The sequence below is a fragment of the Elaeis guineensis genome, chromosome 13, assembly GCF_000442705.2.
Source record: "Elaeis guineensis isolate ETL-2024a chromosome 13, EG11, whole genome shotgun sequence".
Lineage (NCBI taxonomy): Eukaryota > Viridiplantae > Streptophyta > Magnoliopsida > Arecales > Arecaceae > Elaeis > Elaeis guineensis.
In genome coordinates, this window is record NC_026005.2 from 77,225,936 (window position 1) to 77,243,365 (window position 17,430).

Below are 17,430 nucleotides of genomic sequence, written 5' to 3' on the forward strand. Positions count from 1 at the left end.
AAATTTAACAATTAATGGTGTGGTTGTGTTTAAATAAATCTATTTAATAAGAATTTTAAAATGCTAAAACTTATTTATAATAAGAAAAATAATTTCTAACATAATATAATAAATTTAAAAATATTTATTAACTCATGTAAATATATTTTAATATTTGAAATAGCTAACAATGACAGCCTTCATATGAGTGGGCCATAAATGGATTCAACAATAAAAAACATGTCGTTCAAAGGTATTGTAAATAAATTGGTAATATTTTCATCTAAGATTATATTCAACCAAATATAGTATTTTTTTTAATGTCATTTCTAGAGTAATTTTTTACCAACCAAACATTATAAAATTTATTTTCTTCCATAATCATATTTCTAAATATCGTCAGGTTATCTCGTAAATTGAAATATCCTAACCAAAACAACCTTAAGCTATGAAGCGAGGCTACAAAGACCATAATAGTTAAATCCAAAAAGTATGAGACTAGCACAATGTAGTCATCAAGGCAAACCAACCTTTGAATTTCATAATGGTCAAAGAAGTGGTTGTTCTTTTTTAATTTTTATAATGTAAATAGTTGGATAATACTTAACTTCTTTTCCACCTATACTACTGGCAGCAAGGTTTGTTGTGCCAGTATTAGGGCCCGAATTGATTGATTGATGGTATAGTTCTGTATACCCTCATAGCATTCTACATCGAGCCCAAATCGACATAGCAGAGAGGGTAGAGGGAGAATGAGAGAGAGGATAAGAGAAAGAGAGAGGAGGGAGGAAAGAGGAGGGAGAAGGAAAGAGGGCTTCTGTTGCCAATTTCACCTGAAAATAGCAAAAATAAAACATAAAATAAGAGTCGAAGCTCCTATTTCAATTGAAAGGAGGGTGGAGCACCTCCTCTAACTTTCCAATAGGTTCGATAGCAGTGCAGTGGCGTCAATGGCTCTTCGATAGCCTTCGAAGGCCTCCTTTCCTCTTTCCCTCTCCTTTCCCTTTTCATCTCTCTCTCTCTCTCTCTATTTTTTCCTTTATTTCCTTCTCTGTCTCTCTCTCTTTTAGCCAGTATCTCATTTCGATTGCTAAAATCATTCCAGTCCACCACCTACGGTTTGATATATTTCAAATTGGGTGGTTTAGGATAGTTTCACAATCCTTAACTAGCAGTCTTTTTCATAAGAAAATAATAGGGATATTATGATGGCTTGGTTTACTAGACTAGCCGACATATTGATGGCCTTGTAGGGCTCTTGGGCTAGCTTGAACTAATCGGGCCCAACTCTAACTGAACCATGTGCTTGGCACATGAGAGGAGGGAGAGGAAGAGAACTCTGATTGAGAGTCTTCTTCTCTCATAATTTTCATCGAAGACCCAGATTTAACCTACCAAACTTAGATTAAAATGGCCATAATTCTTGCCTATACGTATTGATCTCTCTTCCTTAGATTTCCACCATCAAATTCCTCGGGAAATTGCCACTATTTCTGAGTATTTGAGTCCTTTGCTTGGGATTTTGCTAGAGAGATTACTAGTCTTCCTCTTCTGACTTCCAAACTTAGGTATAGGACCTAAGGCTTGATTTTCTTTCTTTTCCAACATTATCGCCATCGATTGGAGCCGACAAACTGTCGGTTTTGGGCAAGAGCAGGATCTTCTCTATTGCAAGCCTTCTTCCTCTATTTTGTCAACCATCGATTACTGTGGCTACTGCTGGGGTCATGTCTCAATCGGCATCGGATGCTTTCATTAGCTGCCAATCTGGGTTCCATGGCTATAGCCGGATGAAGAGGAGAGAGGAAAAAGGGTTCGAATACCTGTTTAAAGAAGAAAAAGAGAGTGAGAGGGCTGCCTCTCTTCTTTATTTCTTCTTTTATTTTAATCTTTCTGTCCTCTCTCTCACTAACTAGGCTGAGAAAAAATTATAAAAAAATAAGAAATAGATAAATAAATTTTAGGGGACTTGGGTGTGACTCATGGCATGTCGATAAAAGGTTTACATAGAATAATTTACACTTTATATATTATTTTACTAACATCTAGATTGGTTTTATAGGAGCACAATTTTTCGAACAGAAAATTATTGAGCAGGTCCTTTAACACTCGATTTGTAAATTGGAGTGTAGACTGATATGTCACAATCTATTGAAAATCTTGAAAAGGAAATAACATGATACAGTATTTTTTTTGAAATTAATGATATTTAATAATTGATGATCAAGAAAAGAGCATTTGGGCTAGCAATGTTGAACCAAAAATAGTCTATCATGTGCAAGAATATAACATTGAGAATAGTCTATGGGTAAAAATATGGTATTGAGAATAACCCCATCATGGATAAGAATGTGGTACTGAAGATAGTTCACCATGGATAAAAATATAACATTGAGAGAATAGCCTCACCATGGGTATGAATGTGATACTGAGAATAGTCTTGCTATAGGTAGAAACATGATACTAAGAATATTCTGCATAAACAGAAACATGACACTAAAAATAGCCCCATCATGGATAGGAATGTAATACTGAGAATTATCTCACCACGGACAGGAATGTGATACTTGAGCTTATTAGTCATGGGCTAAAGCATGATCGTGATTAATCCAAAAATCTTAAAAATAATTATTGATTGATTCGGATCATATTTATGAGATATGATTTTATGAATATGCATGATGTGTATCATATGCTTGTATAACTATTGAGTTACAAACTATGCATGACATGAGATTTTATAGTTTATGATTTTTTTATAATTATTTAATTATTATTTTTGAATCATATTATACTAGTGTAAGTGTATAGGATTTTTTATTAGACTATAAAGCTCATCTTCCTCTATTCTTTTTCTTTTTAGAGTCGCTAGATGCACAGCATTAGTCAGGTTGAACATGAAGTTCGAGTGCTAGACTTATTAGTATCATTAGTTAGTTCAGTTTGTGATACCATAGGATATTTGAATCATTGTAATTGAATAAGTTGACTATTTATCCTGATGAATCTATTTAGTTGATAGCTTGATTTTTATTTATGAATTCTAAAAATATTTGAATTTTTGTCTGTTTTAAGATTTTGTATGATCTCTAGGGCAATGCTCTGGGATTCATGTAGCCGTGTACATGAACGAACCAAATGTTGGGTTTGGAGTATGACTGGACCCAAATCCCTATCAGATAAAAAACAAAGAGAGTCAGGAATCTTCTTCTTCGATGAGTCTAGGTGGGAAATGAACTCCTAGGGTTGTCAGACCGAGTGGAACTATAGGAAGTCCTCTATAAAAAGAAATCCTCTTCTTTCTCTCTTCTTCTATCTTGAGATCATCAATTCCTAGCTTTGCGCTGATTTCCCTTCATTGTGGTTGTCAAAAAACAAGGTCGAAGAAACCACCAGAACCAAGGTAAAACCCTAGCTTTATCTCTCCTATCATCTCCTTTCTTTCCACAGCCTTAGGCACCCCTTGTTGGTCGATACTTTATCGAAAACTGACCAAGATCCGCATCCCTATTTTCACAGCCATCTTCTTCATCCTGTCGGCCACTCATGCCATTGCCCCTTGATGTCGAACTTCTGGTTGGGTCATTGGCCCCCTACCACCTAAATTGATGAGGCCATGGCCGCTGATGAATGGCTAATGACCAAAAAAAACCAAGAAAGGGATGGATCCATTATTTTCAAGCCCTTTCAATGTTTCTTGCCGGTCGGTCATTGTCACTATCACTGGCTGCTAGGGGCAGCAATTAGGTCGGGTCAGATCAGATATGGGTCAGGTCAATGCAGGTTGGATTAGAAAATTATCAATGCAAATCTGATCTATTTATTAAATATGTCAAAAATTCAAATCTGAATCTGACATGTTTATTAAATAGATAATTCGATCTGACCCATTTAATCCATTTATTAAATAGGCTAAACAAGGTCAAATGGGTTAAACATGTTAAATAGATTAAATAGATCTGATTAAATAGATCAGAAATAGTTTAAGCAAGTCTTAAACAGATTAAATAGGTTTTAAACAGGTTAGATATGTTAAATAGGTTAAACATGCTATTTGACTCAACCCAACCTAATTATTAAACGGATTAAAAAGATTAAATGAATCAGATATCTAAAATCCAAATTCAATTTAAATATTAAATGAATTAAACGTGTTGATCTGTTTATGATCCAAATCCATTTGACTTAAATCCAAACTTGTTTATGGGAGATCGAACATGAATCAAATTGATGGATCGGATCTTATTGTGCTGGCTTTACTGACCGCTAGCTAGGCCTTCTGGCATGATTTTCGATGATCTCGATCTTGATTTTCTTTTCTAGGAAAGATAAAAACTCTTTCTCTTTCTTATTTTCTTTCTCTTATTTCTCTCTCCCCTCTTTCTCTGTCCAAAAAAACCTATGGATCCTAGTATCGAGTTCTATCTTGTTGGTCCATGGATCCAAAATGGCCTTGGCAAGGAGATGCTAAAGTGCTCTGGTGCTCATATGACTTGTCAGATCGATCCCTCAGTCAATATTCTTCTCTTCTAACTATTTAGTTTTATCGAATTCATTGAATAAAAATTAATTATTCTTTTAATGTTTTAAATGGAATTAGTAGATTCACTTAGTAAAGTTTAAAGGTCTAAGGCGGACGAGATAAGCAAATTTTATACTCATTACTTTTTAAATTATCATGTTTTCCATGCATATAGTTTACTAATGATGATATCACAATTTATTTAAATAAGATCAACATATATAATATAAAAAATATGCTTTATTATAAGCAATTGTCCTATGAATATTTTTAATGAAAAAGATATGCTTGTGAAGCTCAAATCTTTTTGTATCATTTAATATTTTTTTCATCTACTTATATGTATACTTTAAGAAAAAGATATAGAGATTTTAAAGGCTTTCAAATAGTTATGATAGCCTCACAGAAGTAAGATCAATCAATACCCCAAATTAGCATCTAACAAAAATGATCCTTTACCAATGAGTATAAAATAAATAACAAATATAAAGTGATATTTTATCGAATTACAATGACGGCCCTATCACGAGTGTAAAATGACTATAACAGAAATATCTGTGAACGATGTTTTAAAATATGATAGGAATATATAATAGAAAATGACTTATGACTTTATTTACAATCATATTTATGAGATATTTATTGTTTATGTATGCAGATTGACTTTATGACTTGTTTTGTTATACTATATGAAATGCACTATTTTTGTAATATCTATTATTTTATTTAAATGATACATTATCAAAGAAAAACTTATGTATGATCTAATAAGAAAGTGTAAATTTTACTTGCAAAGTTGTGTAACCCATATCTTTTTATTTTTCTTTTATTCTTTCTAGACAAATAAAATTATTAGAAATAAAGAATGATTCAAACATTGGAGAGTGTTTTAGCAAGATGATTTTGTAACAAAATTTTAGTTCTTTAATTGATTATGAATTTGTAATGGGCGACTTTATGAATTTGAAGTTATAGATTTTAATATTTGATTTTAGATTTAACCACTCTGAACCAGCATCTATTTCATTATTTAAGGATGACAAATTTAGATCCTTGTGTTATATTTTATTTGACATGAATTTATATATAGATTGTGAATGTTGCTTTTGCGAGAGCTTGTTATGCCCCGAATTTGGGGCGTGATAAATACAACAAAGCTGGTGTATACATAAGGGTTTATAATTTCAAAGATGAATTACTTTGGAATCTTCGTAGCTCCTTTCCAATTCAGGGACTTCTTGCAAGTACTTTTTATTATAGAGATCATCAGTTGACCCCAAGCCTTCTTTGGCTTCCACAGATTATAGTCAGGCTACCGATTTCGGAGCCAATGTTCACAATTTAATTATGGAGGTTAATCATGTTACAGAGGAGCACCAGATAGCCACCTTTGAAGCATAACCAAGCATTCTTTTGGCCGATATTCTGGAGCTAGGTGTCCCCCACCCTACAAGGACAGGAAAAAACTGTGGATAAAACATCATTGTATGAATAAAGTCCCTTATGATCTCCTACCATCGGGAGGAAAATTGCCGCTTACCTTCACAGTTACAAATGTTAGGTTATTTGAGTAAGTCCTCGTGAACCTGAGAAGTGAACGTCAAGACTTATGATGCATGTTTTAAAAACTACAATGTGAAGCTCGCTAATGAAATTGGTTAGTCTTTTAGATGAATTGTGCAACAAGAGATCACCCTGCAACTTGCCCATCTGCAGACCATGGCCGCCAGTCATCCACGATGGAGAAGTTGAGAGATCTAATCCATGCTTGCGTGCCCACAAAGGGTACAATCATGTCGTGATCACCACTGCACAAGAAAAGCAGCATCAAATAATAACATTTTGGCATGGAAAAATAGAAAACTTAGTATAGCAGGTAAAATTAAAATATCTAATGCAAAAGGTGCGGGGACTTCACCTGTATACCAACGCTCGGTAACCTATGCTGGTCAGATTTAGATGAAACTTTAAAGAACTTGGGACATCGTATGCATAATGTAGGTCATGGTTGCATCTCTGCCAATGTTGCACCGTCCCCTGTTTGGCATCATCAAAAATATGCATCTTCACTCCATTTTGCATCACTTACATCTCAACTAGAAGAAATTTTAGTTTGCTTGATTGAATTATAGCACCATGAGCAAAGCTATGTAATGAATAAAATGGAGACATCCTATGGTAATCACAAAGAAGCCGCATGTGACTGAGACTATTGAAGGAAATCATTGTGCCAGTGTGCAAGCAAATATTACAATGTGCTGCTAAAAAGAAAGAGCTCTATCTCGTATGTATTTCTTGTATTCTCATAACTACTAAGAGAAAACTGATTTACTGGTGTTGCATTGTAACCTAAACGATGGGTTTCCATACTGGTATAATGTTTAATCTCATTCACTTCCTTGACAAAGAATTCAGACACATCCTTTGGTGATTCAAAAACAGAACATATGTTATCTGATCGGTGAAGACAAAAATATTATGCTAGTAGCCCCTAATGCAATGCTATCCAAGCAAATGAACCCTGAAATCCTATTATTTGCTTATCAATTCCTCAAATTCTTGAAAATTGCATATTAGTCTCTAAAAGTTATACCTGTCAAGGTATATGTATGTCCTTCTTGCCTAGTTTAACCACTTTTTGTGGTTCAGGGTTACCCAAGTTGTAATGTGACCTACATGTTTTTGACTACCATGGGGTATAGGGGAGAACTATGTAACTAAGTTCTTCCTTAGTCAGATTTCAGGATTTTAGACCTAGAGATTCTCTCACTCCACGATTTCCTCCATCACACCCTTTCCACATAATATAAGGAAAAAATGAAAAAAGAATTGAGGGATTAATATAAAATTAATCACAATGATCGATATGCATATTTTAAAAGAATTGAGGGATTAATATGCCAGTCACAAAGATTTTAGGGACTTATTGCAAAAGGATGTACATAATTTAAGGTTAACATGGTTGAGATATTTTGGACAGCTAAAGACTTGAACAACAAGTACCGCATATTCCACAAATCTCTGCCTCTATCTGTGGTTAACTAGACTTCAAGGACTCTATGTGGTGGACCATATTTTTTCAGGGACTGTTAAGAAATTCTTTAAAATGAAAGGATTATTAATACACAGACCAAGTACATTTGTCAGACTTCAATGCAACAATATCCTTTTTAAAATGGAAGGATTAGTACACAGATCAAGTACCTTACACAGATTACCATGCAGCAATATCCCATGAGTAACTTTGGCAAACCTTGTCTTTTTACTACCCTTGGAATGTTAAATTTGTGTAGCAGATATACATAACATGCATGATGAGATTCCATTGCTTACACTGTTTATCTCACTACCTACAGCTCAGAAGCGAAGATAATCATGTATAATACCTTACGAATGTTGAGAGCCTCTCTAACAGTATTATTGTCTGCCCAGAAGTAGGAGAGCAAGTATCCAGAACTCTGTAACAAAATACATGGCTAGAAACAGTGAGATTTCTTGTCCAAGAAAAGCGACAATTTCAAATTTTATGTAAGTGGGCAATCCTCACATGATTTAGCATGTATAAAAGCAAATAGAGCAACTCTTAGTGCATATGTGGAGGTCTGTTCCACTAATTAACAAGCACATGCACATTACTACAGAGATAAACTCCTGCACAGCTGCACCTGTTGCACATATCAGAATGCACAAGCAAGCACACATAAATGCATAAACATCGGCAGTTATGTTACATATGAACCAACATAGATGCATGCACAAGCACTCATACATGAAGATAAATTAAGTGTAAGATATTACTCGGCTGGCCAAGAGCAAATCAGATGAACCAGTATTTTCACATAGCAAGATTCTAAACTTAAGTTTCAAACAAGGATCAAGTTTCAACCTGAGTGCAGGGATAAGAAGTAGCTTCAAAATCTAAATGCATTTTAATATGCTAATTCATTTGAGCACATTGATGCAAGAGTTTAGAAAATACATATTACGACACTTGATAGCATCTGAAAGTGTTGGTGCATGTGTTAGTTTGTGTTGGAGAGGTGGGGATTTACTCTACACTCCAAAGGAAGGCCAGATTTTAATAAACGAAACTCTTTAATATCTTCTTTAAGCAATCTCCTGCCATATGCAGCAACTCTGCCGGGCTTTGGGCTTGCGTAAAAGCACACCGGCTCCAAAATTTGGAATATGTTTATTCCCTCGGTACACTGCATGTATCCAAAAATCCTTTTCCAGTTAGAAGGGTCAAAACCATGTTGTACCTTTAAGAGTGAACAGTGCACACACCTCCTCTATAGACTCCAGATAATTTGCACATTGGTCATTTCTAGGACTAGCATATTCTTCTCCACAACTTTTCTTGGTGGACTGAAAGAAAGAAATGGTACGGAATTAAATATTATTAGCTTTCTCCAAAAACTAAGTAATACAAATGCAGTTCTTCATAATAAGAAGTCATAGTGTAAACAACTCAAGAGCATTAGGCTTGGATATTATATAATAGCTGTGACAAAAGGTTTTCCAAATTACTATTATTGTTGTAGCAAAGCTGGGACATGTACCCAACTTCAAAGTAGCAATATCTATGATAAAATTCATATGCAATAATTATGGTGCCCTTTTAGTGGTTGCTTTCTGAATGCTACTTGGACTATTTAAGGCCAGCATGATGTTTAGAATTCCGTAAATCAAACTTAAAATAATAAAACAATTTTACCATAAATTATCAATAAAATGCTGATTAGCTAGAATTGATATAAAGGAAAGAATTTAATGAAAATCAATGATATAAACTAACAGACACATCCACAGACATGGTCCAATAGAGACCATCATCAGATATCTTGCCAAAGATGCTTATCTATTTATAGAACAATCTCTATGATGTGATACTTGCCAACCAACAACTTATTTATATCATATGGTTTCTTTTCATCTCCAATCTAATGCTAATGATTAAAAAAAGAGAGAAACAAGAAAAACAAGGAATGCTTTGTTTGATGCATCTGACACACCTCAGTAATAAATTACCTAACATGGATTCTGATTGCTCAAGATGTTGATGATGTTAAGTGTTCACAAGGAGAGCATAAAGTGTTTGACATAATCTAGGAAAATGTTTGAATAAATTCTATCACCTCATAAAGTTCATCAGATATAAGTCCCATCCCATGAGCAAATGGGACAAATGCTCCCTTATCAAACTTATCATCTGTCACCGGGTTGCCAACCAGATAACCCTGGAACCATATCCAGAAAAGAAATTTACAAGCACATAAAGATAAGTTGTACATAAGCAAGATTACAGGCACAGGAAAATGATAGAGAAGATCTCAAAATCTGCAAGCAAAATGATATGTAAAGAAAAAACCAAAACTTGAACAGCACAGAAGAAAAGAAAGGCCTACAGTGTGGAACAATGATCCCTGTACAAGAACATTAAACAAAATTGTGATTTTTGTCAGTGGTTATGGCCCTATGGATCATTCAGATTGGGTCCAGCTCACCAAACATTTTTGACATATGTTACTAATGGAAATTCAGGAATAATGTGATGATAACCTTTTACTGTTATATTTTGAAATTCATATAAAGACCACTTCTTCGCTTCATCAAAACCATGATTATGTTGCAGGACTGGTAGTCGTTATGTCTTATCTTTGGTGGATTGGTCCATGTTGTACAATAAAGAAATATTGAGCTACCTTTTGCTGTACAATATCTAATTATTAGGAAAAGTGGAAAAAACACCGCATGTCAACAAAAAGGTGGTTCTTTGGTGGTCAAAATGAACTTCCCCTTCATGGTCCTCGGTGAAAGGTTTCTTCCATACCATGATGGAAACAACATGCAGTTTAAGGTCAAAATGCAGTTAGATTTCACTATCATAGGCATTCTCTGTCAGCAGTGACGATGAAAAAGCTTTGCACAGTTCTGTACAAAGCTGTGGAATCATGATCAAATACTTGTGATGTGTTGCGCTATCCCCAAATGTTTGTTACTAATTGACCATCTAAGAAGAGTATGGATCTTTCTCCCAATAGCCATTCAGATTATTTATTAAAATAAGGTTTTATATTATCTCAATGTTATTCTAGTCCTGGATGACTCAACTTCACTACGTAAAGTGAGAGAGAGAGAGAGAGAGAGGGTAATTAATAAAGTACGTGCTGATGGATGTTATTTTGTGAATAATTTGTTCATTTAATTTCCAGAGAACATCCAAACAGCTATATATGCCGCTTGGTCCTGAAACAGTGACCGTTCGTTATTGCTTTCATAGATTGCAGTTCTTATACTTTCTGATAAAGGCAAAGAAAATCTAACTGATGTTGCCAATATATCAGGAAAGATATAGAGGAAGAAGTCAATTATATTTTGTTTATGAATGCATAAACAGTTAGGCATATTTTTTGGTAAGGTCCACCAACCTTGAGATTGTAAAGCAGTTTATCTCCATCTTGATCACCTGTAACATAGCAAACCTTTAAGGAATAAAGGCATATGAATGTATGAATACATCAAACTTATCAGTGGAGCAGTACTTCAGGAAGAATTCTGAAAACTTTAAAGTTCTGTAAATTCTGCCAGTGTCTCCTGTCTAAACCCCAGCTGTACTCCTGGACTGCAAAAACTTCTTCTCTCTTCTTTTGTTCCTGCTGTAGTTCCTTCATCTCTTGTGATTATCGTTACTCTTGTACATAAGTTTTATTTGGCTTAATAAAATCGGTGACTAATGTTGCTAATGCACATTAGTCTCCTTCTGACTCAGAAAAACGAAAAGAGAGAAAGAGAGAGAGAGCTTTAAAAAATTATGATATCCATGATTAAATATGACCTGCTTAGTAATTCTTAAATTGTTGGCCATCATAAATTATTCACATTATGCACTAATTAGTTTCCACTATTCAATATCTGGGCATTGTTCGTCAAGCCCCTTTGCATTTATGTTCAGAAAACCTCGAAGAAACTATAAACATGGACAAATGATTTGATGCAATATTGAATTTATGCCGCCATTTTTGTTTGTAAGGAAGGTTTAAAGGAGTGGAAGCTTGTTTCCCTCCTAATAATCATGGTATCTTTTGATTACCAATGTTATAACAGAGATTGTTGAATTGTTATCACATCTGATTTTAGAGAATTATCGATCATCCAATAAACAATGGTTTTCAAGAAATTACCTTTTGCTATTTCTTGAGCAACAACAGGCACAACAATACCAGAATACGAATCTCCACCGATGTAGAGTGGATTGGAAATGAACTCCGGGTGATCAATAAGCCACTGCATGACAACTCGGCTGCTCGTAAATCGATCGCAGTAATCTCCTCCTGAACGTCTTAAACTTCTGAATTCAATAAACCAAAAGAAATAGCAAAAGCTCCCACCTTTCTAAGGAAAGTGTGGACTTGTCGGGCCGCTTTGGTATCCCCCGTCTCGTAGCTTTTCTCCACACTCGAATAGGAGAATCCAGTGCCCACCGGCGAATCGAGAAAGATGATGCTGCACACCTGAAGACCCACCAAAGCTCAGAGAGAGAGAAAGAGAGAGAGAGAGAGAGAGAGAGAAGAGAGAGAGAGATCAGACCTTAGTCCAAGAATATGGGTTGTTGACCAAGCTTGGCAGGCCTTCAGTGTAGCTGGCAACGTCAAATTTTAGAGGGCCTGCAAGAATAGAGAGAGGCACAAATGGCATCAATCCTCCAACGCTTACATTGCAGAGTTGATGACCCATCGCAGCTAATGCAGGTATTATGCGACATGATCGGAGACTCTCCACCTTGCCGGATGATCCACGATCCACCGCTGCATTACTCGGTACTCGTACAATAATAGACTCCTTCAATATCAAACCATCGATAATACGCGAACGGTTCGTGCTCCAAACTAATCCGGCCCCTGTTTAGCCCTAAATGCAGAGGATCCAGGCACTGCCCTACTTAAAAATCAAGTGTGTGGTGCCACCCAATTATTTCACTACAAATACGTAGAAATGAAGCCCTCCTCTTAGGTAAGAAGCTGATGCTTCGTCTCTACTAGTTTTTAGAACCACCAAGGTTCGTAAAATCAAACTACCCACTGAGATAATCTCTGATCTGGGTGAATTGAGTTGGATTAAGCGAAGAGCCAGACCCAATCTTTGAAATATACTCCATCGAGACCGCAGTGAACCCAAAACCCAACCACCAAACTCAAACCAATTTGAGTGCAAAATTATGAACTGAAATACAATTTAAATTGGGTAAAGTTAGACTTGGTTGCACGAGATTTTATCTTAATTTCATTGTGGATGTCGCATAAGCTAAGTTTGCGCCTGCTGTGTAACTTATCCTGATTGTCTCTTTTGAACAAGAGGGATCACATCAACTGAACATGGGCGCCGTTTATCAGGTCACATGAATCTCATTTCATAGAAATAGAACCTAATCCTATCATTTTCTCTTTTTTTGCTTTTTCCAGTAGAGGAGAAACGTTTGAACCCTCCTAACATTGCAGGGCTTACAGAGTTAGATGTACATAGCTCAACATTTGGAGAGATTATTTTCATGCTTCAAATCTATAATAACAAAATCATAATATCGCAGCATTCTACTGAGGTTTGTTTTTTGAGGAAAGAGGGAATAAAAAGATATGCTACTGCACAAAGCTCGCTTTGAGAGGAAGGTTCAATTATATGCATCATTACACCCTATACAAAGAGACCATTTTTTTGTTTCAATTATATAATACCTAAATTACAATGGGGCAATCTTGAAGCGAACCCATAATACTCGGTTCACATGATCCTTTTTTTTTTTTTTTTTTGATAGTAGTTTTCTTTCTTGACATTAGATTCCTTCATCTCTTTTACTTTGTATTTATAGACAGAGCAATGGTGCGGTGACTGAAAATTGTCACTGAAAAACAATCACTCAATGGCTAGTAGCTTATGTTTAGCTTTATTGGTAAACTGTCACGAGATCAATTCATGAAGGATATATCTATCGGACATTAGAATTTAAAGCTACGTGTAGTAGAGCCATTTTATATGGGGCCGAACCCAATTTGAGCCACCTTGGACCCGCCACTTGGGTCAATAATTGTGCATTAGGCACATATGAATGAGGAGAAAGCCTCTCGATGGGAGTCTTCCTGCTCAGAGTCTTCCTCTTTTCCAAGTTCAATGAGGACCGAGAGGTCTAGGGCTTATTGGAGCTCTAGATATTGGCTATAAATAGACTATCCCTCTTCCTCTTAGCTCATCGACTCAATCTCCTACCAAATTGTCAATAAAATATGTAGGGTTTCTTTGATTTTTAGTCGGATGTTTCTAGTGAGCTACCTTTAATTTTCACAGAGAAAGAGACCCAATTATTTTATTAGAGACAAGATATGGTCTCTGAACCTCTTTCTCCTTTTTTTTTTTTTTTAATTTTTTAATATCCTCATCAAGTAGGTGGTCCTCGATTTCGTGAATAGGGTGTTCTCTATTCTTTCTTCTTCGCATATGTTAGACCAACCATTGTCGTCGGCCCTACTCTAGTTGCTGAGGGCGAAGCCACCAGGGTCTACATCCATCATGGGTTGTCGTTAGGGGCACTGAAATGGGAAACTGACTGGCCTAGGATCTTTCCTTTACCTATTTTCCATAAAGAAGAAATAAAGATAGAGAGAAAGAAAGGGAGAAGAAAAAGAAAAAAAAGAAAGGAAAGAAAGAAAAAAGAAAAGAAAAGAAGAGAGAGTCTCTCTCCCTTTCCTCTTTTCATTTTCTTCCCTTAGTTTCTCTCTCCACTGTCTCTTTATAAGTTTCTCTCTATAATTTTCTCTCTTTTTGGATTTCTTTCTCTAGATGTCCTTTGGATTAATGGATGGTTCAGATACCTACACAAAATTCAGATCATGGTTGACCCTAGGAGGGGGTCCCAAACCACGTTATGTGAGCAAGGTTCCTAAGCTAATATTGTGCAATCATTTATCTAAATTTTTATTAGGGACCTTGGATGTTTATAATTGGTTGATGGTGTAGACTGGCTTTATTGGTGAGTAATTATCGGGACAAGATAGTGTGGAGTTGAATACTTTATTTTGGGTTCATAGATTGAGAAACGGGTCGATATTCATTGTACTTGGATTTCTCATTAGTAGAGATAAGGGTTCTTCAACACGATTATCTATATATTTATGAAAAATTAAATCTGTATGATTAATATATATTCTATATCTATCAATATATGCATTATATGTTATTGAATTGATATTGCTTAAATTATGATTAATTGATGCTTAATAATTGCTGAATAAAGAAAATATGATTTAACATAATTTATAAGATGTGGGTACATTTTGGTTAGTCGATCATGCAAGAAATGCTGGATCAGTCTCGGACTAAGGTGTGGTATTATTGTTTTGATCTACCATGGGATGTAACATAATTGTAACTAATCTAATGCTAAAAATTAGATTATAACTTTAATTATATGGATGAGGTATGGGAGGTATTTAGATTGATTGGCTATACAAGAAATATGGTGGATATGCTAGATCAGCCTTAGATTAGGATGCGGTGTTATATTAATTTGGTTTATCATGGAGTGGAGCATGGTTTTGACTAGTTCAGTATCAAAATCATATCAAAATGATGAATCATATCTAATTAAATAGTATTTGGACTCGCTAGAATATGTGAAACGTGATATTTATGATGTCAGCCTCGGACTAAGATGTGATTGTCGGTTACGAGCAAAAACATAATATGTGTTTAGCCTGTCATAGGTTGAAGCATGGATAGATCTAGGCTAGTGCCAGAATGATAAAGTTGTCAATATTGGAATTGTGTTAACCAATTAATGATAAGTAATCTCTCTGAATAACTACTGCATAGAATTGTTAATTAGTGATGCATGACGTATTGAACAAAATTGTGATCATATTATTCAATTATCAAATTGATGATGTATGAATTTTATTATTTTTCTATCAGTTATATATATATATATATAAAGATATCTATATTATGCTAGTATGAATGTGGAGGATTTTTACTGGACTGTAAAGCTCACAACTCTTTTTTTTTTTTGGCAAAGTTGCAGGATACATAATTTTGGATGGATTTGATCTCAAGTTCGAGAGATAAAATTATTTTATAGATCTTGCATGATTCTAAGATTTTGCTTTAGGGTTCATATGGCCATATCACATGATCGATTCTGTTGCTAGGTTTGGAGCGTGACACTATGCTGATGTCATCTTGAACTTATGCTAATGGCTAATATTACTTCCATTCACAGAGTCATGTGTAACAAGATAGTCACAGCATCATCTATCAAATGTTTTGAGTTCCCGATTTCCATTATGATAATTTTTCTTATTTGACCGTATGCTCCTCAGATCTCTTCCTCCCCTTCAATCCACATATAAACGCTTCTAACCAATGTAATAGACTATCAAAGTGAACTGAACACTTCTAAGCAGCATAACGAAAATATTGAAGCGAATCATGGACTTGGATCGTGATACCTAAAACTAAAAGAACCTTACCAATCTCAAACACCAATGCTGAGAACCCCGAGCAGCCCGGGCCTCCAGTCAGCCACACAATTAGAGGGTCCTCCTCCGGCTTCCTCTCAGACTTTATGAAGTAGTAGAAAAGCTGCGCATCATTCACCTCATCCACCTTCACGTATCTAAAACACGCAAAGTAGAAGCATGAGTTTCCTAAATTTTTAGACAATTGAGAAGCAGCAGCCGTGCACCAACTAGAACACGGGTGTTAAAATATGGAAAGCTCACCCAGTTTCCAAATAGAAGGGCAGGGTTCCATGAAATCCTGGAAGATGGGTGATGGTGTTCAGAGCCGAGACAGGAGAAGGACATGAGAAAATTGTTAGCAGCGGCACAAAAAGTATAGAAATGCCGCTAAGGAAGAGGAGAGCTTTGTTGCTTCCTTAGCGACCATCATTCTTTTGTCCCCGCAAATTAAAGATCAATAGCATTCGCCACCCCTTTTGAGAGGGAAAGAAACGGATCGGTAGCTAATAATTAACGAGCAGAGGTGGGGGTTATTTTAATGGTACAAGACCATGAGGATCTTTCAAATTTCAACTCATCTGAACGATGAAATTGGACCGGCAACAGAAGGTTAAAAAGAATGAAGACAACGTTGGATAACACGAGAGGTGGAGAGATTTGGACCAGTTACGCAGTGACCGGTTGTTTGTCTGTCATAAATGAATGGCTAGCTGCTCGTCTGATGGTTAATTATTTCAATGAGGTGGACATCATATTGTAACATCGCAAGGGCTGCAAGCGCCACCCCTGTGATTATTCAACAATCTCGAAGCCTGTTACAGGTCATGGATGACGTACCAGATTTCCACCAAGAAACGCAGATGGAGCAATATAATATGTCCATTTCCTCCATTTCTATTCTGTGTGGCAACGATCTTGTCGAAGGGTTAGTTGTGCCCCGTCAGCAAGATTACATCACGTGGTCGTGTACCATATCAATCATCTTATCTCGTTCATATGAACTCTATTTACCAGTCTCTCGAACGATTGGCCTATATAAATGAAAGATTTAACTTAGTTATAATTTTCTAATATACTTACAAACTATTAAACCCTTATCTTTGATATTAGAAGGAGATATTTTGGCTATTTGCAAACATTCAAAAACAAAAAATTGTAGAGAGATTTACAGTCAAAAACAAAAGCCATCCACCAAATAATGCAAAAGTTCCCTACTTCTAGCCTGTCCCTTACTTCATGGTTGCACAGATTAATCTGATATAACAACTTATCCATCAATTTGATGGACTGTCCAGGTTTCAGCTTCAAACGATGCTTTAAATTCATAATGGCTGGTGATTTACAAAACATAGCTAAGCATTCATGAGGCCGATACTCCGAAGTTGTGTCCTGCACCCTGTATACATAATAGAAAACTGA

General features: G+C 35.6%; 1 protein-coding gene across 1 annotated transcript; it reads right to left on the reverse strand.

The window, feature by feature from the left end:
* Positions 1-5,736: 5,736 nt before the first annotated feature.
* On the reverse strand, positions 5,737-16,590 carry LOC105055848 (serine carboxypeptidase-like 18). The gene is given in 15 exon segments (XM_010937854.4): positions 5,737-5,948; positions 6,042-6,087; positions 6,196-6,309; positions 6,420-6,538; positions 7,888-7,959; positions 8,554-8,709; positions 8,789-8,869; positions 9,640-9,741; positions 10,933-10,970; positions 11,686-11,788; positions 11,893-12,015; positions 12,092-12,168; positions 16,021-16,166; positions 16,273-16,396; positions 16,399-16,590. Coding segments are annotated over 15 exon segments (1,428 nt in total). The 5' UTR covers positions 16,442-16,590; the 3' UTR covers positions 5,737-5,864.
* Positions 16,591-17,430: the final 840 nt, after the last annotated feature.